This window comes from Pseudopipra pipra, chromosome Z (genome assembly GCF_036250125.1).
Source record: "Pseudopipra pipra isolate bDixPip1 chromosome Z, bDixPip1.hap1, whole genome shotgun sequence".
NCBI classification, from domain to species: domain Eukaryota; kingdom Metazoa; phylum Chordata; class Aves; order Passeriformes; family Pipridae; genus Pseudopipra; species Pseudopipra pipra.
Window position 1 is genome coordinate 186103 of NC_087581.1, and position 23955 is coordinate 210057.

Sequence of the window (23955 nt, forward strand, 5' to 3'; positions counted from 1 at the left end):
CGTGACACCCGTGCCAAGGAAGCCCCAGATCCGCCCGGAATGGCGGGCTCTGCCCTGGCGGGGGGGCGGCGGAGGGGGCAGAATCCCGGGATGTGCCCGCAGTGCCGGAGTTTGGTGGGAAGGGAGCAGCCGGGCAGGGGTTAACCGACATATGCTGCATAATTAGGAGATGCATTAATGATTACGGATCCTCAGCCGCTCGGTGCGGGGGCAAAATCCAGGGAAAACGGGGCGCCCGCCGCCACTTTGCCGTGCCGGGGGGGGGTCGGGATTCGGGCCGGGAGTGGAGGCCGGCTGGGTGTCAGCCCTTTCCAAGGGGTCGGGATCGGGAATGTTTGGGAGGCGGGCGGGGGCCGCGAGGAGCGTTCCCCACGGTGAGGAGGCAATTATGTATGCATGATTTCATCTGCAACTCATTAATATGCAAATGTATGCATATGTTAGTTACTAAATTAAAAATGCAAAGCAGCCCTTATGGTGAGGCTCCAAATTTGGGGGTTGGGGGTTTTTTTCCCACAAACACACAACACCAGGAAAAAAAGAAAAAAAAGGGGGGAAGTTTGGGGCGGGGGGGGGAACCTGCGGATTCCCGGGAACCTTCGGGGGGACCTGTTGCGCGGCAATCCCACGTCTCCGCTCGGATCGCGGGCGGGGAGAAAAGGGGGATTAACAGGGCGGCGGGGAGGTGAACCGGGAATGTCGGGAAGTCTTGGGAGATGGGCGCTAATTATCCCAGCAATCGCATTCCAGAGCCGACAAAAAAAATCCCGGGATTTTGCTCGGGTTTTAATGGTTTTGGGGCGATTCCCTCTGTTCTCCATCCTCCTGGAATCCCTTAGCTGCACAGGGAACCCCCCCCCCCCTTCCCTGTTGTCACCTGAGGAGGCTGAATGTTCCAGGAATCTTCTGGAAAGGTCGGGAAATCAGACGGTGAGGGAACTACTTGGGTGAAGGCGCTGGAAAGTGCCTTTCATTCTTTCCCAGGTGCTTTTTCCAAGGAAAACAAGGATGCAAAGGGAAGCAGGGATTTAGGGGGTATCCTGAAGGATGAGCTGCAGCAGCTTACACCCCCCCTCCCCGTAGGGTAATAAGGAGCAAAAATTCGGGATATATTGGAGATATCCATTAAGGCTGAGGTTTGAGGGGACAGAATTCCCTGTCAGTGGTGGTTAGAATTCCCGGTCAGTCCTGCTTCCATGCATAATTCAATTATTCCCAGCTCTGTCCATGGCTCTGAGGCTGATCTGGGGTGCTGGGACAGCCCTGGCAGCTCCCAGGGATCCTGATCCAAGCTCTTGGGATGCTGGGACACAGCTGGGGGTCCCAGGAGGGTCATTCCCAAGCACAAGGCCATCCCATGGGAATGGAATCCAAAGGGACCCTCAGGGCTGACACAGGGACCCTCAGGAGCAGCTTTATCCCACTGGTGGGACTGCACATCCCATGAGATCATAGAACCAGATGGCCTTGGAAGGTCCCTTCCCACCCAAGCCATTCCATGATCCCATGAAAGCACCATCCCAGTTCCATCCTCCTGAATTTTCCGAGGTCTTGGAAGCAGTGCAAAGGCAGGAGATGTTCCCAAGCCCAGAGAAGCTGTGGCTGCTCCATCCCTGGAATTTTCCAAGGCCAGGTTGGAGCAATCTGGGATAGTGGAAGGTGTCCCTGTCCATGGCAGGGGGTGGAATGAGATGATCCTTAAAATCCCTTCCCACCCAAACCATTCCAGGACTGTGATTCCAAGCCAAACCATTCCAAGACTGTTATTCCAACCCAAACTACTCCAGGATTCTACAATTCCAACCCAACCCATTCCAGGACTGTGGTTCCAAACCAAACCATTCCAGGATTCTATGATTCCAACCCAAACCATTCCAGGATTTTACAATTCCTCCCTTTGAATCCATTCACTTTTCCAAGCCCTTCCTTCCTGATTCCTCCTTGCTTTTAGGATCAGGAAGGAGTATCCACTGCTCTAATTTCCCCAATTTAAGAGGCAAAAGCGGAGGCTGGAAGCAGCGAAACCACTTGGAAAACACCGACGGATCCCTGTCACCGAGTTTTACATGGAATTTGGGAAGCGATTCCAGGCCAGGCCTGGCCTAAAGCTCCCGCTTTGCGCATCGATTCCCCCAACTGGATGGGATTTGTTCTTTTTACTGTCACGGGAAGCACATGTTCCGAGCAAGCTGTTCCCTCATCCCAAGCCTTCCTCGGCTGCCTGGGAAGGAAAAATCCCGGCACACTTTCCCCCCGGAAAGCAAGAGGTGATCATAAATATCCCTAAATAGCGTTCAACAGATCCGAGAGACATTAACACTTCCCCAATGCCAAAGGAGGCTCGGGAAAAAAATAATCGGAACAGATGCTCCGGGGTCAGCGAGGGAAACGCCTTTCCACAAAAAACACCCTCCCTGAATCCCAAATGAACCAGGAGCGCCGAGCGAGGGGCTGCAGCACCGCGGGAGCGGGGGAAGGGGACGGGGCTGGCACAGGAGCTGGGCCTCGGAGGGGTCTGGGAACTGAGAGGGGAACGGGGAATGTCCCACCTGCTGCAGATCCCAGGCCTGCTCCGGCTCCTGCTTCTGCTCCTGGTCCTAATCCCAGTTCTGCTCTTGTTCCCACTCCACGTCCTCCTCCTAATCCTGCTCCTGCTCCAAGTCCTGCTCCTGCTCCTAATCCTGCTCTTGCTCCAAGTCCTGCTCCTGCTCCTGCTCCTGGCCTGGTTCCCACTCCCAGCCCCTGCTCCTGGTCCTAATCCTAATCCTCATCCTTCTCCTGGTCTCGATCCCACTCCTTCTCCCACTCCTAGTCCTAGCCCTGGTTCTGCTCCTGCTCCTAATCCTGGTCCTGGTCCCAGGGAGGCCTTGGAGGCCCTTCCAGGGCCTAAAGGGGCTCCAGGAGAAGCTGGGGAGGGACTCGGGACAAGGGATGGAGGGACAGGACACAGGGAATGCTTCCCACTGGTTTAGATGGGATATGGGGAAGGAATTCTTCTCCCTTCCAGGGATAACTCCTTCCTGAGCATCCTGCCCTCCACTCCCATCCCATGTCCAATCCCTTCTGGATAGGAAGAAAAACCTCGAGGAATCAAATAAAGGGATGAAATGAATCCATCCCTGCCCCCAGAATCCTTCCTTTCCCAAATCCATGTGGGAAGAGCCAGATCCAAGAGAGGATTGGAGTGTTTCTATATTCAATTAAGTCCTGGGGTTTCCACTTGGGAAACTCAGCTGAATTCCCACAAGAAAATCAAATTATAAATGATGTAATTAGAGAAACAAAGTGTTGGAAGCTGGATATGGAATTCCTACGGATTTGAATATTTATTCACTATATTTAATTAATATTAATTTATATCCAAGGTATTTTCTGGACCCTCATCCCAAACAGAATTCCTGGTTCCAAATTTCAAGGAACTTCCTTAAAAATATTGCCCTGGAGCCCCTGGGTCTGGTTTTGCAGGAATTCTGAAAGAACCTGGAATTTTTTGGACAAATCCTTCCTGAATCCTTGTGCACTTCCCACAGTTTACTGAAGAGGGAGTCTCTGTCCCAGCTAAACCAGATCCCACTAATCCCAACCGGGAAGATTCACTCCTGGATTTGAGAGAGATTTTTTGGGAGTCCAAAATACTTCAATATCCCAAAATGGGTCGATTTCCCAGGAAAATACAAATATTGGAGCATCCACATCCCATTCCAGTCACTTTTCCACGTTGGGGATATCCCGTGCAATTCCTTAAAATCTACCAAATAATTTTTATGGGAATTTTTGTGCCTCTTAATCCATTTTAAACCACCACCACGGAGGAGCTTCCAAGTTTTCACTCCCATTTTCCCTCCTTTCCTTGGATCTGTGTCCAGGAGGCCTCACCCATCCCACTGATCCTCAAAGACCCCTGGAGCGGGATCCCTCACCCAGGCTGGATTTTAGGGAAAGGTCCCTCACCCAGGAGCCACTTCCAAGGAGATGGTTCCATGTGAGGAGCCTCCACACCTGAGGAATTTTCCCACCCGAGCATCCCGGGATTGGGGACACTCAGGGACACTCCAGCTGCGCAGGGAGGGAACAAGGACGGAACCACGGAACAGTTCATATTGGAAAAGACCTCCAGGATTACCCATTCCCACCATGAATCACCTCCAGGGAATCCCAGGAAAGCGGCTCTCCAAACATCCCCCTCAGTGCTGCTCCTGGAATTCCAAGGATCCGGCCGGATGGAGAGCTGGGGTACCAGAACGGCGCCATCACCTACTCAGGGTTTGCTCCCAGTGGGGGGGAAGCTGCAGTAGCTCCTTCTCCATGGATCCCTTCTCCATGGGCCAAGCAGGACGTGGGATCTGCCGGAAATTGGGATCCACCACATCCATGCCTCTGCCCACGGAGCCCCGGGAGCAGGAGGCCTTGGAATTGTAAAGGAAAAGTGTCCACGGAGAAGGACCACGGAAAACCTCTACGAGGTGGGAGAAGCTCCACCTGGGAAGATCCAACCCTGGGAATATGCTGGATGAAGCCAATCCCAAACCCCCACCCCAGAGCACTTCAGATTCCGGCGGCGACCGGGAACATCCCACGGCATTGGAAAAGCGGGTGGGTTTTGAGGGACGCAGCCTCATCCTGGCCAAGTGTTGGGAATCCACACCCGGATTCCAGCTCATCCCAGCCTGGGATCACCCCCTGAAACCCCTCCTAAGAGTCTCCCCCCGTTCACCTGGGATTCCTTATTTGCCAACTGATTGTTCCCGTTGTTTCATGGATTTTGTTTTCCAAACTCGCTGCCGCTTCCCGAATAAAGGAGGAGCTGCTCCAGCACATTTATTCCTGTGTATCCCTGGAATTTCCACCTGCTGCTGATGTAGCCCCCGATAAGTGAGGGCTATTCACCGATGCTGCTCCCTGTTCCCGGCACAAATCCCATGGGAAAAGCCACATTTTAAGAGAAATCCCAGAACACTCCCACCCCACCCACTAAGGATGTCGATCCGTGTATCCATCCTAATTAAATTCCAAATTAAAGAGGTGATTCCAGGATATCAGAACCCAAAATGCCCCAAATCTCCCCATTTCCCCTTCAAAAAGTCCCTATTTCCATTATTTCGTGCTTTTATTTCCCTTCCAGGACCTACCTTTTGATCCATTTATTCCCAGAAAATGGAGTTTTGAGGGATTCCAATATTCAGGAATAGCAGGCATGGCAGATTTCCTCATGACATAATTCCAAGCATTTCAAGTGTCCAAGAAAATCGAGCCCCAAAAAGCCCCGAGGGAAAGAAATTCCAAAGGCACTTTTGGGACTTGGTTTTTAATTCCAAATAATGGATGTTATTCCTTGATTGAGGGCTGTATTTGAATATTTCTATAATCTTGTATTTTAACCACTGACAATGTTTGTATCTGATCCATTGGATCAGGATTTGATTAATCCATGGGAAGAAATGTGGATGTTTCTATGTATTTCCCTCTTTTAATTGGAATTTTATTGATTATAAAGTGATCATTAATGAAAGTAATTTAGCAACTTGATATTTATAATTTAGAACTTTATAATTAGATATATTTTATAGATACAAACATATTTGCCAACTGCCAATTTCCAGGGATTCCGGATAAAATCACCAAATCCATGGGAGATTCATTTGTATATATTCTATTATTAATTTATTACGTATTCCCACGGATTAATTGCCACTAATAATCAGATTCAGAGCCCAGAGAATGGGATTTCTCAGGTAGGAAAGGGAAGATTTTCCCTCCTGGGGGGTTTATTTGATATTGATTTGCAAATAAGATGCAAATTATTATTAATATATTTTAAAGATAATGAAAAAATTGGAATAAAAAAATTCAAACCTTCCAATCAAATGCAATTTTAGCCATAATTTTGGGACTGAAATGTTGGGTCATTTCTCACAAAACTTTGCTTTTCCACAGATCTGCATGGATTTGAAATAAAAGCACTTTGGAATGGCTTCTGGGGGGAAAAACCCCACGAAGATTTCACAAAATAATCCAGAAATTGGAATTAATTGTAGAATTCCTAGCAGCGTGGAACAAAGGATTTAGTGGAGAAACCCAGCGATTTCTGGCTGGAAAATGGAAAAATTCCAGGAAAACACGACAAAACGTGCCTGTGATCGTCAACAGACTGAGGGGCTCAGGGATATTCCTGAGAATTCGGGGGGAAAACCGGGATAAGGGGCATTAATGAGCCTCTGGAACACCTGGAAGGCAGCGCTTGGCACCTGGACCCCCCCCCGCAGCTCCCGGAGCTCTGGAATGCCGGGGCTGCCATCCTGCATCCCTCTGGAACGCCAGGGGAGTTCTCCTGCATCCCGGGGACGATTCCCAGGGAATTCCTCATTAATTCTTCCCGCCGCCGATCCATCAATCAGCCCCACAAAGGGCACGTGCCCGGAGCAGGTACCGCATTCCCGGAGAGCCACATTCCCGGGGAACACATTCCTGGAGCACCACATTCCCGGCTCCAAGCTTTCCAGGCCGAGGCTCTGGGCATTCCTTACCTTTCCCTGAGCCTCATCCCTCGGGAAGAGGCTCCTTCCATCCCCCATTTCCCAAACAAAGCCTCCGGAGTGCGCGATACTTACTGAGGACGGCAAACCCGGAGGAACTTTCCGAACTTTCTTTGTCTGAACTTCTGGAAAAAAAAGGGAGGAAAAGCTGCTTTATAAAGCAGGAATTTTTTTAGGGATCTCAGCGACTTCTCCCCCACTCTGTTCCCAGCAGGATTTTTAGGGATTCCATTGGTTTCTGCCCCAGGATTTTGCCGGCTCGTGCCTTTCCCGCTGCGGCGAGCAACAATAATTAGAAAGAACAAGAAATAAAGAACAAGAAATAAATCCCCAGAAATAATAAGGAATAAAGAATTCCAGGGGGAAAACGCAGGGAAATGGTTAATACTTGGGATGTGGGTGTTACGAGTTGCAGGTTTTGCCTCAGGCTCGGGGAAAACAGGGAATTCTGAAGGCTCGGCGAGGCTGCAATAACGCCCGGGAGCGTCGCTCCCGCAGCACTTATTGTGTCCCTTCCCAACCGTCGCTCGGCTAGAGTGGGATTCCTCGGGAAGCGGCGGGAGGCCAGAGGTGCAGGGGTCACTCACCCATGGAGGAGCTGTGCAGAGGCCTCCGGCGCGGATTATTGCTGGGATACTGGTAGTACTGGGAGCCGGGCTTGGACGGGGACAGCGCTCCGGGGGTGCCGATGTCCATGTCCCCTCCCAGGAGACTTTGCTGCAAGGGATTCAAGGGAACAGGGATTTGCAGGATCCATCCGTGCGACCTCCCTCATCATTAGCTGCTCATCCCTAAAAATAACCCGGGAAGGAAACCTTCGGGAGCGGAGCGAAACGTGGGAACAGGCGGATCTTTAAAGGGGACACCACCGGAATTTCGCCCGCACCGAACGCCTGGGAAATAGGAGGAATTCGGGGCTTCAAGGAATTTCAGGGACTGTTCAGCTAGTGCTTGGAAAACTTTGGGAGCTCTGCAGGCATGTTTGGAGGGCGTTTTGTAGGGAAGGAAGAGCAGGGATTTAATAATAATGTTAATAAAATTAAAATCATGGAATTCTGCTGCTTCCGTGTGGGTGAAGCAGATCCGTTGTCTTGGGAAAAAATCTGAGAATTAAATCTATCAGGGCTTATAATATATATAAAAATCTCTAAAGTATACATAAAATACATAAAATATATCTAAAAAGCATCTAAAACGTATCTAATATGTAAGATATGCCCACTAGACAAAAATAGGTAAGAATAGATAAAAGAGATGTGAAGTACATCTAAAAATAGAATATCTGTAAATCTATAGAAAAGGTCTAAGATTTAAAGGAAATATAGAAAAAAGAATATAAATATGGAAAATATGTAAAAATATTAAAAATGTGTGCTATATATAATATATATTACATATAATATAAATAAATAAATATAAATAAATATAAATATAGAAAAGATATGAAAATCTATAAAAATATATAGTATATAAATACACATATGTCTAGAATATATATAGAAATAGATAAAATATATGTAGAATATATAAAGTATCTATTTTATATTTAAAATACATATTATATATAAAATACATATTATATATCAAATCTATATTATATATAAAATATGTCCCATATACAAAATATATACGCTTTATATACAATATATATAAAGTATATTTTTAATATATAAAGCATATACCATATACATAAAGTAGATATAAAATATATATACAGCATATATAAAATATATGTAATATGTATAATATATGTCACGTAAATATAAAAAATATATAAAGTAGATATAAAATATATATGTAAAATATAAAATATAATATATATGTAAATATATGTAAATATATAAAAATATATGTAAAATATATCCAGAATATATCTAGAATATATATAAAATATAACCCCCCCAGTGGGCTGGACGGGAGGAACGATCAAAGCAGGGAAATAGCTGGAATGTCACTAATATTTGGGAACTGGATGCAAAGCACTCCAGAATCCCCAAACCAATTAAGGCTCTGGCACGGCAGCAGCGAGGACCTCACTCCACCCACTTTATTCCCGGGAAACAACGGGATAAACCCCAAGAAACCAGGGATTTCATGATGGATTTGGAAAATACGGATTTGGGAGAGGATTCTGAGCATTCGCTTCGCTCCAGAGTTCGGGAAAACTTTCCGGGAGCATCCTCCCGGGAGCATCCAACCCCGGGGGAAAGTGCCCGGGCACATCCAACCCCGGGGGGAACTTCCCGGGCGCATCCAACCCCAAGGGAAGTGCCCGGCTGCATCCAAGCCCGGGATAAACTGGCCGCGCACATCCAAGCGCGGGCACATCCAAGGCCGGAGGAACTGCCCGGGCAAATCCAAGCTCGGGATAAAGTGCCCGGGCACCTCCAGGCCCGGGAGGCAGTGCCCGTGCCCACCGCAGCCCGGCAGGACGGTCCGGGCCGCAGCCAGGCCCGATCGCGGCGCGCAGGGAGCGGCGCCCGGTGCCCGCCAAGAGCCGCCCTCCGCCGCCCCCGGGCCGATCCCGCCCTTCCCCAAGCGCCGCGGGCTCGCGGGGCCGCGTGTGCCCCGCTGGGAGCCATTCACATGCAAATGGCCCCGGGCCCGCGGCGACAGGGTGCCCCCGCTCCCGCGGCCCGCCGGGAGCTGCCGTCCCGGGAACAAAGGGCTCCTTGTTGGCGCCGGGAGCCGCGCTCGGGGCTGCCCCGGTGCCCCCCGAGGGCCCCGGAGCGGGCCGGCAGAGCCCGGGCTCCAGCGGCCCCTTCCCGGCGGGACACGGGGAGCCGGGGCCGGGACACACCCCCGGCAGCCCTTCCGCCCTTCCCGTGGAACAATTCCTGCCGCTGTCCGAGCTGGAGCTCCCCTGGCACGGCCCGAGGCCGTTTCCACTCACGCCACGTCCTCAGCCCGTGTTCTCTCATCCCGTGTCCCCATCCTGTGTCCTCCCAACTCATCTCCTCTCATCCCATCTCCTCCCGTCCCATGTCCTCTCATCACATCTCCTCTCATTCCATCTCCTCTCATCCCATGGACAAACAGGAGCTGAGGGATTGGGAAAATTGCTTCCGCACCTGCCTCCTGGAGAGCTCCCAAAATCTCAAATCCCACCGTTTTCCCTCCTCTCTCTAATTTCATGGATAATCTCCACCTGCCACGAGGCTGCTCCGGTGATAAACAACACCTGCAGCAGCAAAAAAGCCTTGGGAATCTCTCGCATGATGCAGAATAATAGGGAATAATAGAGACAGAGGTGCCAGAACTCCAAGGGAAAAGGGAAATCGAGAACATTCTTTGAAAAGAACAGGATTTTTGGGAATGTCTCGGAGTGTTTCTGAAAGACCGTGGGCTTATTGTGAGGATTCTCAGAAAATAAATGGGATTTTAGGGAATGGTTTGGAGCACTTCACAATAAATATTGATTGATTGTGAATATCCGAAAATACGGGAATTTAGGGAATGTTTTGGTTCATTTCACAATAAACATTAATTTACTGTGAATATCTGAACTAAAAGGAATTTAGGGAATGGTTGGGATCATTTCACAATAAACATTAATTTACTGTGAATATCTGAAAATAAAAGGAATTAAGGGAATGTTTTGGAGTGTTTTCAAATGAATATCAGTTTATTGTGAATGTTCTCTGGAAATAAAGGGAATTAGGGAATGTTTTGGGTCATTTCACAATAATCATTAGTTTATTGTGAATATTCTCTGGAAATAAAGGGAATTTAGGGAAGGCTTTGGATCATTTCACAATAAATATTGGTTCATCGTGGATATCAGGAAAAAAAGGGAATTTCGGGAATGCTTTGGGCCGTTTCACAATAGGTGTGGATTTCTTGTGAATATTCCTGGCAAATAAATGGGATTTTAAGGGATGTCTCAAAGATTTTCCAGGTGAACACTGATTTCTGGTGAACATTGCCTGCAAATGAAGGGAATTTCGGGAATGGTCAGGGAGTGCTGGGCTCGGGAACTCTCCTGCTAAAGCTGGAACGGGTTTATCCCTGCGGGGGGAAGGCTGGGAGGCTCGGGATGAATCCCTAAATCCAGCTACTGTCTCCTTCCACTCCGGGACAACTCCAAGCACACCAAGAGCCTTTTCCAAGGCCGGGGGAGGAAAGGAGCAGAAACAGCCACGTCCCCTACGGAGCCCGGCCTTCCTCATCCCAACTTCTTCCTCAGGAAAAAGCTCCAGAGGTTTCTATGGGAAAAGAAATCCCAAAGGGGGTTTTTACAGGAAAAGGAAACGCGGGGAGCAAGTTTAAGGGGGTCATTTTGGGAGGCACCAGTTGGTTGGTTCTTCCTGAACTGGGAATTGCTGGGAATTCGGCTCCCGGTGCCTCAGGGTTCCCAGCCAGCATGGGGAGGAAAACTGGGATCAAAATATATCCGTATTTATCCCAAAATCCTATAAAAGGGCCAACAAGCTCTGGTCCAAAAATTCAAACCTTTCCAAAGCACCCCCATGGATTGCAGGGCCTCCCCACTCCCAATCCCAGCTCTGGAAATTCGGGAATCTGTTGGGATCAGAGTCACCATTTCGGGAGAAAGGAGGAGGTTTCAAAGGGACCTCACAGAGGGTTTCATGTCCAGAGATTGGAATTGGAGCCAAAAACAATTCCCAAAATTATCAAAATAAACAACAGAGCAAAATCCTAAATTCCCAGGATTTTCCCCCCGGAGCCCCAGCCCTGGATTTTTCATTAATTCCAATCTTTTGCCTTTTTTTTTATGGTGTGTCTGCACCTTTGTGGGTTTTTTTTTCCTGCTGCCTCCAAAACGGGAATAACGAGACAAAGAGTTAAAGCTGGAGAGGGAGAGAATCCACCAAATCCATCCAGATGGAAAGGAAATTATCCCTCCTGGAAAAACCCAACTGCTGCTTCTGCTGCAAAGCTCAGGGGCTGCTTTTTAAAGGAAAATTATGTGGATTTCACTGGAATATTTGTCTCGGGTTGAAGAGGTCGAGAAAAATCTGGAAATCATCCTTAGAAAAAGCTGGAATATTTTTCCTTTGTTGTGGAAACAGGTGGGATTCGAGTGCGGAATTTTACTAATGAAATTAATTCAGATTAAAGGGAACCTGGAATCAAAAATCACAGATCAGGGAAAAATCCCTGCATTTTGAATTCCTGGTATATTTTTTGTTGGCATCGATCCGGCATCAAGCCTGGAATGTCACAGGCGGGAGGAAAATGGGATGAGTCGGGAACAGCTGAAGCTCCTTCCCTGAACGGCTGCCAAGGGTTGGGGTCGGAGCATCCCGGGGGTCCGGCTGCTTCCCGGGCCCCTCTGAGCCCCGGGATGCAGCTCCAGGGACAGCTGGGCCCTTCTCCCAAAGCCTCGGAGGAGCCGCATCCAGGCGGGATCAGGGAAAAGCACTGGATCACATCCCTGGTTTCTCCCAGCTGGGCAGGGGGAGGATGAGGAGCAGGGATGCATGTTGGGAATCCCGGGATGCTCCGCACCTGCAGGTACTCAGGTCCCCAGGCCGGCTGGAGTGGGAATGTGGGAGCAGGAATATCCACCCTCCAATGGAGAGGTGGCCCTGTGAGGCTGGAAGTGCCTCCGGAGAGAGCAGGAGGCTCCCGGCGATTCCCGCTCCCCTTCCCACACCTGGATCCGCCGGGAACACCGACACCTTTCCTGCTTTTCTACCCATTTGTCAGGAGATTGAGCCCCAATGAATCCATTTAAAGCAATTCCTTCTGCCACTAAACTTCCCAGTGATTTATCCTACAATTATTTCTTATTTCCTAGGAATTCCTGCCCTTTATCCCAGGAAACCGGCTCATCCCGCTCTTTTCTTGCTGCTCCGTCCCTCCAATTAAAATTCCTGACATTATTAAAGATCAAAGCTCTTTCCCTCCATTATTCCCGTTCCAGTCCCTCTGATCTCCCTGCCAGCACCACTTCCCTGCTTTGTTCCCTCTGCTCTGGCACCGGGAACGTTGGTCAGGATGCGGCGATCCTGCCGTTCCCACCCTGTTTAATGAGGGCTTTTCCCAGGAAAAGGGGAGCACGAAATGTGTTCCATGACCTTCCAGCTGGGAGGACTCACCCCGTGCAGGTGCCCAACTGCACCTGGATCACCGGAGCGGCTCCGACGTTTTCCTGCCAAATTCCTGCTCCTCTCCCCCTGCTCCTGACCTGGGTGACTTTCCCAAGCTATTCCCTCACAAATTCCCAAACAAAGCAGCTCCAGTTTTGGAGCAAACAGGCTGAGCTCCATCAGTCTTTGGATTCAGCAAAAAGTCCCTTTTCCACCCCAAAATCCCAGGAAATACATGGAGGAAGATATGGAAATATAGACAGTCCCACAGTATTAATGGATGGGGGAAAAAGGCACCATAAGGGGTGGGATAATTCCCAGATAAGCCTCATTTTTATCAGGATTTTCCTATATATTATAAATTATGAGACACATATCCTGGTATCCCTGTTTTCCACGCACCATTTCTGTGCCAGGCTGAAATTCCAAACACCTGCAAGTGCCCTCATCCCATTTTTTCCAAGCCTAAACCCTCTGGGAGGTGTCACCACTTCTGGAGGGGATGGATGGGACGCTGAGGAACAGTGAGATGCAGAAAGGAATATTTTGGGAATATTTTTCTTGGTAAAACCCACTAAAAAGTTGTCACCCTGTTGGATTCTGCCTCGGTTCCCTTTCAAGGCGATCCAGGGGGGATGTTCTACCAGGGTGTGCTTCAAAATGTTCCTCTCTGGCAAATTATTCTGACAAATCCTTAAAGCCTGGCCCTGCTCACCTTCCAAGGTCCTTATCATCCCATTTTCCCATGAAAACATTGGATACAAAGGCCTTGCAACCGGAATGCCGGCTCAGGTTGGCTCAAGGGAACATCCCACCCTGGCTCCCCCTTAACAAGGGGTTTCGTGGCTGAATTCCCAAGTTTAATGAGAGAATCCATGTTTTTCCTTTGAATGGGAGAACACAGGGAAGGCTCGGAGAGCTCCAGGTATTTTATGGAAATTACAGGGATAACGTTTGGAACCAAAGTCACTGGAAAACATCTGAGAGACCAAAGGAATGTCAGGGCCAAAAAGCTTCAAGAACCTCCAAGGATTTTTAACCTTTTCCTGTTCACTGGCTGGGAATATAAACAGAGTCCCTCTTTTTCCCATGGGAAGCAGGAATTTATAGGGAAAAAAGTCCTGATCCTCAGAGGAGAAGCTGCTTCCACATCCTGACATGATCCAGCATCATGGATTTGGGAATGGTCACCCAGAGGGGTTGTGGATTCCCTATCTCTGAATGGGGCACAAACCAGGATTCTGGGATTCTATGGAATCACATCCACAGCCCTTCCAGCTCCCTGGGACAGGGAAGAGCCCTCCCTGTGGAATGGTTTGGGTGGGAAGGGACCTTAAGGATCATGCAGTGCCACCCCTGCCATGGGCAGGGACACCTCCCGCTAGCCCAGGGTGCTCCAGCCTGGCCTTGGACACTTCCAGGGATGGGGCAGCCACAGCTTCTCTGGGAATTCCAGCCCAGCCCCTCGCCACTCTCCCAGCCAGGAATTCCTGCCCAACATCCCACCTAACCCAGTGGGAAGCCATTCCCTGTGGCCTGTCCCTCCATCCTTTGTCCCCAGTCCCTCTCCAGCTCTCCTGGAGCCCCTTTAGGCCCTGGAATTTGCTCCGAGGTCTCCCTGGATCCTCCCCTTCTCCAGGTGAACATTCCCAGCTCTCTCAGCCTGGCTCTACAGGGCAGTGGCTCCAGCTCCTGGATCATGATCCACAATGGACTTCCCAGGGTGCAGAGACGGGAATGACGCAGAGCTACAGCCTCGGTTCCCAGTACCATCCTTTTCCCGGGAAAAGGCCGATTAAAGCTGTTTGTAATTCCGGAGCCATCCGTGCCGCTCCGCACGCGCTCCATCCCGTCAGTCCCGGCGTTAGGATAGCAGGGAGGTACCACATGCCCAGCAAACGTGACAGGGAGTAGAAACTTCCATATGTGCCTCCCAGCTCCGGGCCTGCAGGGAATGGCTGCTCCCGCAGCCCCCGGCGCTGCCAGGAGCCAGAGCAGGACTGGCTCCGGCTCCACATGGAGCTGCTCACAAGTTTTCCAAAGCTGGGCTGGGAATCAATCATTTTGCAAAGCTTGTCCAAGACTGGTCAGCACGGAACCATCTCCCCGGAGTGATTGATTCCAACTGGGAATACATGCTAACAAGGGAACAGGGAGGAGCCGGAGAAAACCAGTGCTTCCCGAGGGTTTGAAACATGGGAGCAGGGCAGGAACACATTCCATAGCCCAGGTGATCCCACCTGGCCTGGGACGTTCCCAGGGATCCGGGGGCAGCCACGGCTTCTCCGGGAATTCCATCCTGGCCCCTCCCCACTCTCACAGCCAGGAATTCCTTCCTGAAAGGGCTTACAAATAAGGGATAATTTTTCCAAGGAAGCCAGTAGTTCCAAGCCACCAAGGCAGGGCTGGGAAACTACAGATGGAGGGTGAAATTCCGTCAGGAACTTCAGGAAGGATCCAAGCTCTGCATTTCTGGGAGTCCCTGAGATCCCTGTGTGGGAGTCCTGGGCTCTGCTCCTGCGCCCGAGGGGTCACATCCCACCCACATCCCACATCCCACACCCCCTGCCGGCCCCTCCCAATCCCACCACGGTGACAGGGAAAACCCCCGGAGAGAAGAACAACCAACCCAAAAAAACAGGAACCCTGAGCCCAAAAAAACAGGAACGCCAGGCCCAAATAAAGCAGGGAAGGGGAAGTGAGAGCGACACCGGAAGGAGCCACAGGGGCCTGGGGACAGCAGGGGGGGTGTTGGGGGCCTCCCTGGGACATTCCAGGCTCCAAAGGGGATCCTGGGGACCTCTGGGGTGGGATGGTCCCTCCGTGGGTGTCATGGAATCCTGGAATGGTTTGGGGTGGGAGGGGTCGGAAAGCTTCTCCAGTGCCACGTGTGCCGTGGGCAGGGACACCTTCCGTGGGTGCTCCCAACCCCATCCAACCTGGGCACGGAGATGCTCCGAGGGCTGGAGCCCCTCAGACATGGAGCCAGGCTGGGAGAGCTGGGGGTGTTCTCCTGGAGAAGGGGAGGATCCAGGGAGACCTCGGAGCAAATTCCAGGGCCTAAAGGGGCTCCAGGAGAGCTGGAGAGGGACTGGGGACAAAGGATGGAGGGACAGGACACAGGGAATGGCTTCCCACTGGGTTAGATGGGATGTTGGGCAGGAATTCCTGGCTGGGAGAGTGGCAAGGGGCTGGGCTGGAATTCCCAGAGAAGCTGTGGCTGCCCCATCCCACAGTCACAGTAATGCCATCACATAATTCCTGTATGGACAAAATAATCATGGAATGGAAGGGATTTTAAGGATCATCTCGTTCCACTGGGCAGGGACACCTTCCACTATCCCAGGTTGCTCCAAGCCCCATCCAACCTGCCCTTGGAACAGCCTTTGTGGCTCCCCAAATCCCATTATTTTATCCCTGCACGCAGCTTTGGGCTGGTTTTTACCTCAGAAGGGAAAATGAAGGAGAAGGATGATCCTGACAGGAATTTTGCCATCAAAACACGAGGAAAGCGAGTTATTGGAGTGAACAAACCCCAACCACATCATTCCAGCTTTTTCCCCAGGGAATTGAGGATGTGTGATCCCACCTAAGCAAGGCCCAGCACCATTGGAATCATGGAATTATTTAGCTTGGAAAACCCCTCTGTGATCAAGTCCAACCATCCACAGTCACCTGTGATCCACGTCCACACATCTGGGGAACAGTCCCAGGGATGGGGACTCCACCATTCCCTGGGCAGCCCCTTCCACGCCTTCCCTTCCCTTCCAACTCTCCCAGTGCCAGCCTGGCACTCAGGAATGTGGTGGGAATGGTCACACAACAGCCTGACACACCCAGGAATTCCCGAGGAATTCCTCAAATTGCCTCATCCTGAAAACACAAGGATAGACCCTTTCCCCACATTCCCAAGGAACACGGAAAGCGGGGATCAAGCCTAAAATATCCCCATTTTGGCACCTGCTCTGAGTTCTCCCGGGTGAATTTGAAGCCTATAAAGCCTGGAATATTAAGGAAGCCATTAAATCCCTCAGATACTCTTCTAAAGCTGCCACCCTTCGGAAAAGGGAAAGGAAGGAGCAGAGGGATTAAACCCCACCATTAACACTGTTCTTGGAATGAGGAGAGAAAGTGTCCTTAGAAAAACCCGACTGGCTGGGAACAAAGCCGGGAATTTGGCCACAGAGAGTGTTTTTAGGCCGGGAATTCCTCCGGAGACTTGAAAAGATGTGAATTCCGAGTGCAGGGAGGCAGAGGCACACACGCCATACCTTTGTGTTACACTGGAATTGTAGCATTCCCTGGAACTCCTCCCTCTTTCCCGAGCTCCCATGGGGCGGCTTTGCCGTTCGCCTGCTGGCCTTGACTCCTGGCCAAAAGCGATTCCCAAACAAAAAGGGACAGCAAATCGTATTTCCAACCTCGTGTGCACACGGCATTGCCCCAGATCCCAGGGAAAGCGGGATTTGGGGAGCAGCCACGAGTCAACACCAGCTCTTCCCACTGGTGGCATTCCCAAGGCTGGGATTTTGGACACAAGGAATGCCTCCCAGCAGCCCTGACTGGGGTGGGAGGAGGTCAAGCCAAGTCGAGCCTCCAGGAGCTGTATCCTGGCTGGAAAAGCTCAGGAAGGAGCTTTCCAGTGGGAATTTCCAAGCAGATTCGCACTTACCTGGTGGCAGCCCTGTAAGTTGGAATCTCGTCCGTATGATGAGTAGGAACCTCGTTCTGTTTTACCTGGGAAGAGAGGGAAAATCCAGGTAAATACACAGATAGCACAGGAACACACACAAAGCTTCTCCAAGTGCTTTAGGTGACGCTCATCCCATTTTCCCAATGCCAATTCCATGTGTATTTATATACATTCCATGGATAAACCAGGCACTGCTGCCACTGGAATGCACAGAAAGGGATTTGCAGTTTTCCTGCTGGGATGGATGGGATGGGAATTAAACTTCCTGGTGATGGTGATGGGAATTAAGCTTCCTAATCCTGGCTGTGCTGCTCCTGGACCTGGGATTTGATGGGATTCCACGGGCTGGATGAAGGTGGGAGCCGATCTCCCACCCAGGCAGCAGACATTCCCACCTCCCGGCTCTCCCAGCTTCCAGGAGCTGCTGGGGATATGCTTCCCTGCTCTTTCCCAGGAGAAAATTCTCTCATGATCCACCTGGGAAAGAGACACGGATTGGGCATTGGGAATTTGCCAGAAGGGCCAGGAGCCGAGTGGGGATCTCTGTGCCCGCTCCAAGCCCCTTTTTTCTTCCCTCTCCTTTTTCCCAGGAAGCTTTGAATGCTCCCATCCCAGAGCCTGACTCGCAGCCTCAGCCGTGCCGCTTTTCCAGAGGGCAGCAAGGGGGATTCTCTGGGATCGAAGGGGCGAAGGGAGGGAGAGAAGAGGAGGTTTGTGCCAAGCACCAAGTGGTGGCTGAGCAGCAGCGCCCCACGTGCTCCCAGACAAAGAGCAGGCAAGAGAGCTGATCCCAAACACATTGCCAGGGAAAGAGCACCCTTTGGGAGAGGAGAAGCCCAGCAGGGGAAGGGGGGAGGCACCGCTGACAAAACATGCAGGAGGCAGGAAAAATCCCCCCCGAAATTCCCTGTGTTCCGAGGCTGGGGCAGCAAAGCCCCGTGTGCAGCACCCGGCACGAAGGAGCGGATGCTCCCTGTGATTCCTGGTGACACTCTGTACCCAGGAGCCGGGTTTGCTGCCGGGCTCCGTATTCCCAATCCCAGCCACATTCCATAAAGGAGCCAAGGCGAGGCAGACCGTCAGACAAAGGCTGCTGGGGCTCACTGAAATCATTCCCGAAATCAGTGGCCACATCCCAACTCCAGGAGCCTTTAGTATCCATCCACCAGCTCTGAGGGCCCTTTGTGGACACAGTTTGGTTATTCCAAGTGGCTTGGAATCAAAATTCCTTCTCCCCATCCCAATTTAAGTCTCTGGAGTCTTTTGTTTCTTCCTCGGTTTTGTTGTTTTCCATATAAAATACCCGAGCATCTCCCAAGTATTGCTGTGATGGATGGGGGATTAGGCCTAACTTTGGGAAGGACTCGGAGCTGGGTATTCAAAGATCACGGATAACCCTCCGCTCGGGAATACCGGACCTAAGTCAGGATTGAAACCACAATGAAATCCAAACAGGGAATCCACGAGTTCAACACCAAGATGGGACAGTTCAATCCACGTCCACTTCCCATCGCCCCGAGAGGGCCGGGAAGTCTTTGGGAACAATGAGCGGCAGGGACTGGGGGGACAAAAAATTCCCAAAAGGAACCAAGGGCTGAGGGGAGCGAGCGGGAGCACCTGAGGAGCCCCTTTGCCATCGTCTCAGCCGCGGCTTAATTTGAGTTTGGGCAGAAATATTTACCCCGGCACCAAAATAAACCCCCCGCAAATTACAAGTTGTCAGGGCTCGGCCGCGCTGCGCCCGCGTGGGGGAGGAACAGGGACCGCCGGAGACGTGAATCATTCCCGGTAATTTGAGTGTTTCCATGACATCAATGGGCACCCGGCCAGGGCTCTGTCGAAGGCTCCGAGGTACCAAAGCGGCTCCGCAGCCAGCGGGAGATTGACTTGGCTTTTTTTTTTTTTAGGCTTGTGCTCCTCGGGAAAGATTTCATCTCCAGCGGCTGCTTCTCCCACCGAACCCGGCGCTCCGGAGCTCCGGAGCGAGTTTTGAGGCGGCCGCTGGGAGCTTCCCAAAAGCCACCTCCTCCACACCCCACACCCGGGCAGAACTCCGGGAACTGTTAAAAAGCCCGGCTGCAGATTCTGTGGGGATTCTGTGGGGATTTTGTGGAGATTCTGTGGGGATTCTGTGGAGATTTTGTGTGGATTCTGTGTGGAGGTTGTGTGGAGAGTTTGTGGAGAGTTTGAGGATTTTCCCCTCACCCGTAACCATCAAACCATTCCCGGTGGGCCGAGGGGGAACATCTTCCCCTATAAATTATCCATTCCCAATTACCTCCGCTCCTGTCGCTCCCGCGGCACATCCCAAAAGCCCTGTGACAACACCCGGCTCTTTAAACAATGACAGCTCGGGCGAGAAAAGCCGCTCCTCAATTTGCCCCCGTTTCCCGGGAATTCAGCGTTTTCCGAGGGTCGGGAAGGCGGAAGGTGCAGGTGCCCCGCCGGCTGCGGGAGGGTTCGGGGGAAAGCAAAGCGTTCAGCGCCGTGGCTTCCCGCCGCATCCACTGCGGAATTTTCGAGCCAAGCCTCCAGTACTAGAATGCGGCAGCCGCTGCGGATATTTTTTGGCACAAAGACAAGGGTGGCAGTGCCAAAGCCCCATGGCTAAAACTCCTCAAAAGAGGCAGGAGCGGAGCATTCTGCGCTCCCGCTTTTCCTGGCTGAGCGGCCACGGCCGCGTTTTCCCGGAGAAAAGGCCCCACTCGCCGGATTTGGGAAAAAAACCCCACGCCATGGGGGGAAAATCGCCTGGGTGGAAGGGGGAGAAGGGCCGGGGTGGATTTTTAGCTGTGCCAACGTGCTGAGAATTCCCGGCTCGGCGCTCCGGAGGATCTGGGGCTGGGGGAACAAAGCTCTGCCTGGAAGTTGGCCGGCACGGGGAGGAAGTTTGGGTGGGTTTGGGGAAGGCAGGGAAGCGCCAGAGCGTGGGGGGAATCTCGGGATGTTCAGTGAATGGCCACAATGCCAATCACGGCACAGACAAAGGGAGAACTCCGAGCCGCTCCCGCTTGCCTGGCACACTCGGAATTGCGACTCCCTGCTCCCTAAATACCTCCGGGAAAAAAGCTGCCTTCTCTTCCTGGAACCCCTTTCTCACGAAATTTTCCTTGTGTGCTTTTGTTACAAAAGCAGCCCGGTCCAAATCATTCCATAAATCCATAAAGAGCCACTCGAACCACGGTGGGCTTGGAAAAACTGATTAAATCCAGGAGGAAATAGAAGCAACTTCCAAAGGATAAATGCAAGTCATCCCAATCCCTGCCCTGGAGAAAGGGCACCTTGGCTGTTTGCTGGGAAGCAGGATGAGAGGGACGAGGCAACTCTTCCATAAGCAGAGAAAAGGAAGGGAAATTAATTCTCTCAAATATTTTAATTCAATATTTCCCTTGATTTCATATTGAAAATAATTTTTAAGGGAAGAATTCCACTGCAATATTTTAATTTGGGATTTGAGGCTTGGTCAGGCAGGAAAACCTGGCTGGGGACAACAAAAATAGGCCTTTTATCAGGCATTGGAATTTTAATGATTCCAAATAGATTTTGCTTAAATGTATTTGTTATTTTATCCCTGGATTTTCAGCATTTTGGATAGTTAAGGATCATTCCCTCCGATTTCCAACACTCAACCGGGAACGGAGCCCTATCGATTCCCTTCACCGGCAAATTAAACACAAATTAAAGACAAATTTAATGCCAAATTAAAGAGGAATTCCAAAATCAGACCAGGAGTTAAGCACCACGGAGCTGGGAAATATTTGGGATGAGCTCCTGAGCAAAGGGAGAACGGGATGAACTCCCCAGACCCCCGGGAATGGACACACAGGTGCTGCTGGCTGGAGCACAGGGAATTTGTGGGAAGCATCAAACAGCTGAATTCTACCTCAATCCCTGGCTTTGCATCCCAGATTTTCTGAAGCTGGGCTGCAGGAGATGCAGAGTGAACATCTCCGCATCCCAGATTTCCTGCCACCGGGATGGGCTCCGCTCACTGCCAGGTTATCCATCAAAAAAAGAGGAATTTGTTTTCCTGAGAGATTAAAACCCTGCCTCATTTCAGCAGAAAAATCAACTTGAAAATTGTAGGGAGTTAGGAATTACCCAAGGAAAACCTCCTTGAAATAAGTGGGAATTTTAGGCCATTTATCCAATACCTGTGAGCACCTCACCCATGGAGAAATATAGCTAGAGAAATATAAACTAGATATCAAATACCATTTTATATCAATATAATTTATATCTGTAAATACAATTTCTATATGTCCTGCCCTCTCTGTGGACACCTTCCCAAGGGCTTCCTATTAAAAATGGAATTACAAATGGAATCAGAATTCCAAATATCCCACCCATGTTCTCAGCAGAGGAGCCAGCGCAGAGTTTTCCTATTTTTCCACAACTTTGGAATATTCTGTTCTTTAAAAGAGAAAGGGGGAAAAAAATACTGGAAAAAAAAGGGGGGCAAAAACGGCGAAAAAGGGGGGGAAAGGGCGGAAAAAAAGGGGAAAAAAGAGGAAAAAGGAAAAAAAAGGGGAGGGGGGGGGAAATAAAATCAATAGGAAACAGCTTCCCATGAGTGGAATTTTTTTGGAGTCCTACTGGAAGCAGCAGCATTCCTGGCACCAGGACTGACAGCTGGCTGGGGCTCGGCCCCTCTGTGCTCCGCTCGCCGTTCCGAGCGGCTCCGGAGGCTCCTGGCGGATCCCGGGGCAGCTCCCGCGGGCTCGGGGCTGGCACAGGCACAGGGAGCCCGTGGCATCGTCCCCTCGGAGCAGCCGGGGGGCCACGTGTTGTTCCTGCTCTCCTGGGGTTTAGGGGCCGGTAAGCCTGGCTCGGCTAAGCCTGAGCCGGGTTATCCAGCCCCGGCAATAAATCCGGGAGAAATCTCATGGATTTGGGGCAAAGATTGAGACAATGGGCATGAAACAACAGGAACCCCATGGGGTCTGATCCACGGGATCCACACACCGGACACGAAGCTCAGGGAAGGCATCAATCCTGAGGATTTCAGTGGGAATCCAGCACAGCACGAGGGGAATGGGATGTTTTTACTGGGAATGAGGAATTTGGCCCTTTCCTGATGCCCAGGAAACACGGAGGCGTCTGGCAGAGCCATTCCGATGCCACAGCCAAAGGCAGGACAAAGGGACAAAATTCCAAGGAAATCAAATCCCGAAACCCATGGGACAATAAAGCTACAGTGTGAACCGAAAGCAGGGAATGCCGGGGTGGAAGGGGGGCTTCAACACCGACTCACTGCTTAAACAGGGAAAGTTAATTCCCCAACATCCCCAAATTCCTTCCTTGTACATACAACATCCATGGATCCCTGTCTATCCATAAATATGAGACCAACCAGCTTTGCCTGGTCCATGGAATTCAAGGACAGGGATGGGCCCGACCTCCACAACCCCTCCTGTGCTTGTTCCTCACTCCAGGAAAATTCCAGACTAAGATTTTTTAGCACTGCCCACAATTCCTGAAACAGGGAATCCAAAATTCCTGAAATAGGGAATCCAAACCAAAAGACCAAGGCAAATTGCTCCCTGGATTTCTTTAATTGATCCAATCCCGGTGCCGGTTATAGGGAAATCTGGGATTTCTCCGTGTGCTTTTCAAACTAAGTAAGTGGCAAAACTGGCCTTGGAATTGTAGAAATGATGATATAAACAGGGAATGTGGAGGAGCAGATTCTCCCAGATTTATATTAAACTGTCCTTTAGTCCCACAGTTCGACAACCAATCCATAATATTCCAGGGATTTCAGGGATTAATAAACTGCATATCAAATCCAGGCACTAATTGAGAGCGGAATAATGAACTTCCCTAATTAAATTAGGGATTTGCTGGAACAAACTGACGGTTTCTTCCCACTCTGATGGAAAAAGAGGGATATTTAAGGAGGTGGGGAAGCCCTAAAGATTCCTCGGAGCCACAGGGCCCGAGGCCACCCCAAGGGCCTCATGAATCTGAGATTCCACGATGGGAAGGAGAATTCTGGGAGACAATCCTTCATTTGGAGTCACTCCCTAAACACCTTTAGTCTCCTCTTCCTCCTCGGTGTGGAATTCCAGGCAGGAGGAGATCATGAGGATCATCTCGGCCTGAACACCTGGAAACAGGCGGAGGGAGGAGGAAAATTCCAGGAAAACATATTCATAGTGGTTTATCCTTCTTATTCCTGGGATATATCAGGGCAAATGGGCTGGGAGGGAGAGAGGTGTCAGGAAAGGGAATATAATAAAAATCCAAAGGGCTATTTAATAGTAAAGAATGAAAATGATAAAAAAGGAGCAAGGTTCCATAAAAATCCCAGACAAAAGCATATTGGAATGACATTCCAGCCCTGAAGGAACATTTAGAGATTGAGTGGATATGAGTTTATCCCAGCTGAGTCTCCAAGAGGAGACTGGGATACAGCACTAACCCTCCGCCTTAGCTCAGGAGATCGTTATCCCATAGCTGGAAAACTGAGATTCCACCAGGATCCTTTAAAACAAGGAAGATAAGGATCCAAAGGCATGGAATGGAGAGGGCAGGATAAACCCTCCTCCAGCTCCAGTCTGGGCTCCAAAGCTCGGCTCTGTAAGCCAGGCCTGCCTGGAAGGGTTGATTCCCAAGCCAACCCCACTGGATGTGACCATGGATACAGACCTCCTGGAACAGATTTGGGATC

At 50.6% G+C, this 23955-nt stretch overlaps 1 protein-coding gene across 17 annotated transcripts in view; it reads right to left on the reverse strand.

Moving 5' to 3' along the window:
- Positions 1–23955, reverse strand: part of LOC135406692 (transcription factor 4-like) — a 117893-nt gene that overhangs the window by 38856 nt on the left and 55082 nt on the right. For 15 of the 17 annotated variants that reach the window (XM_064641064.1, XM_064641063.1, XM_064641062.1 and 12 more), the window contains 3 exons: positions 17262–17326; positions 7121–7250; positions 6609–6658 (listed from right to left, as the gene is read on the reverse strand). In XM_064641064.1, the coding sequence (XP_064497134.1) occupies positions 6609–6658; positions 7121–7250; positions 17262–17326 (245 nt within the window). Of the gene's footprint in view, positions 1–6608; positions 6659–7120; positions 7251–17261; positions 17327–19560; positions 19604–23955 lie in introns of those variants that run through there. The other 2 variants (XM_064641069.1, XM_064641057.1) reach the window with 2 other exon arrangements.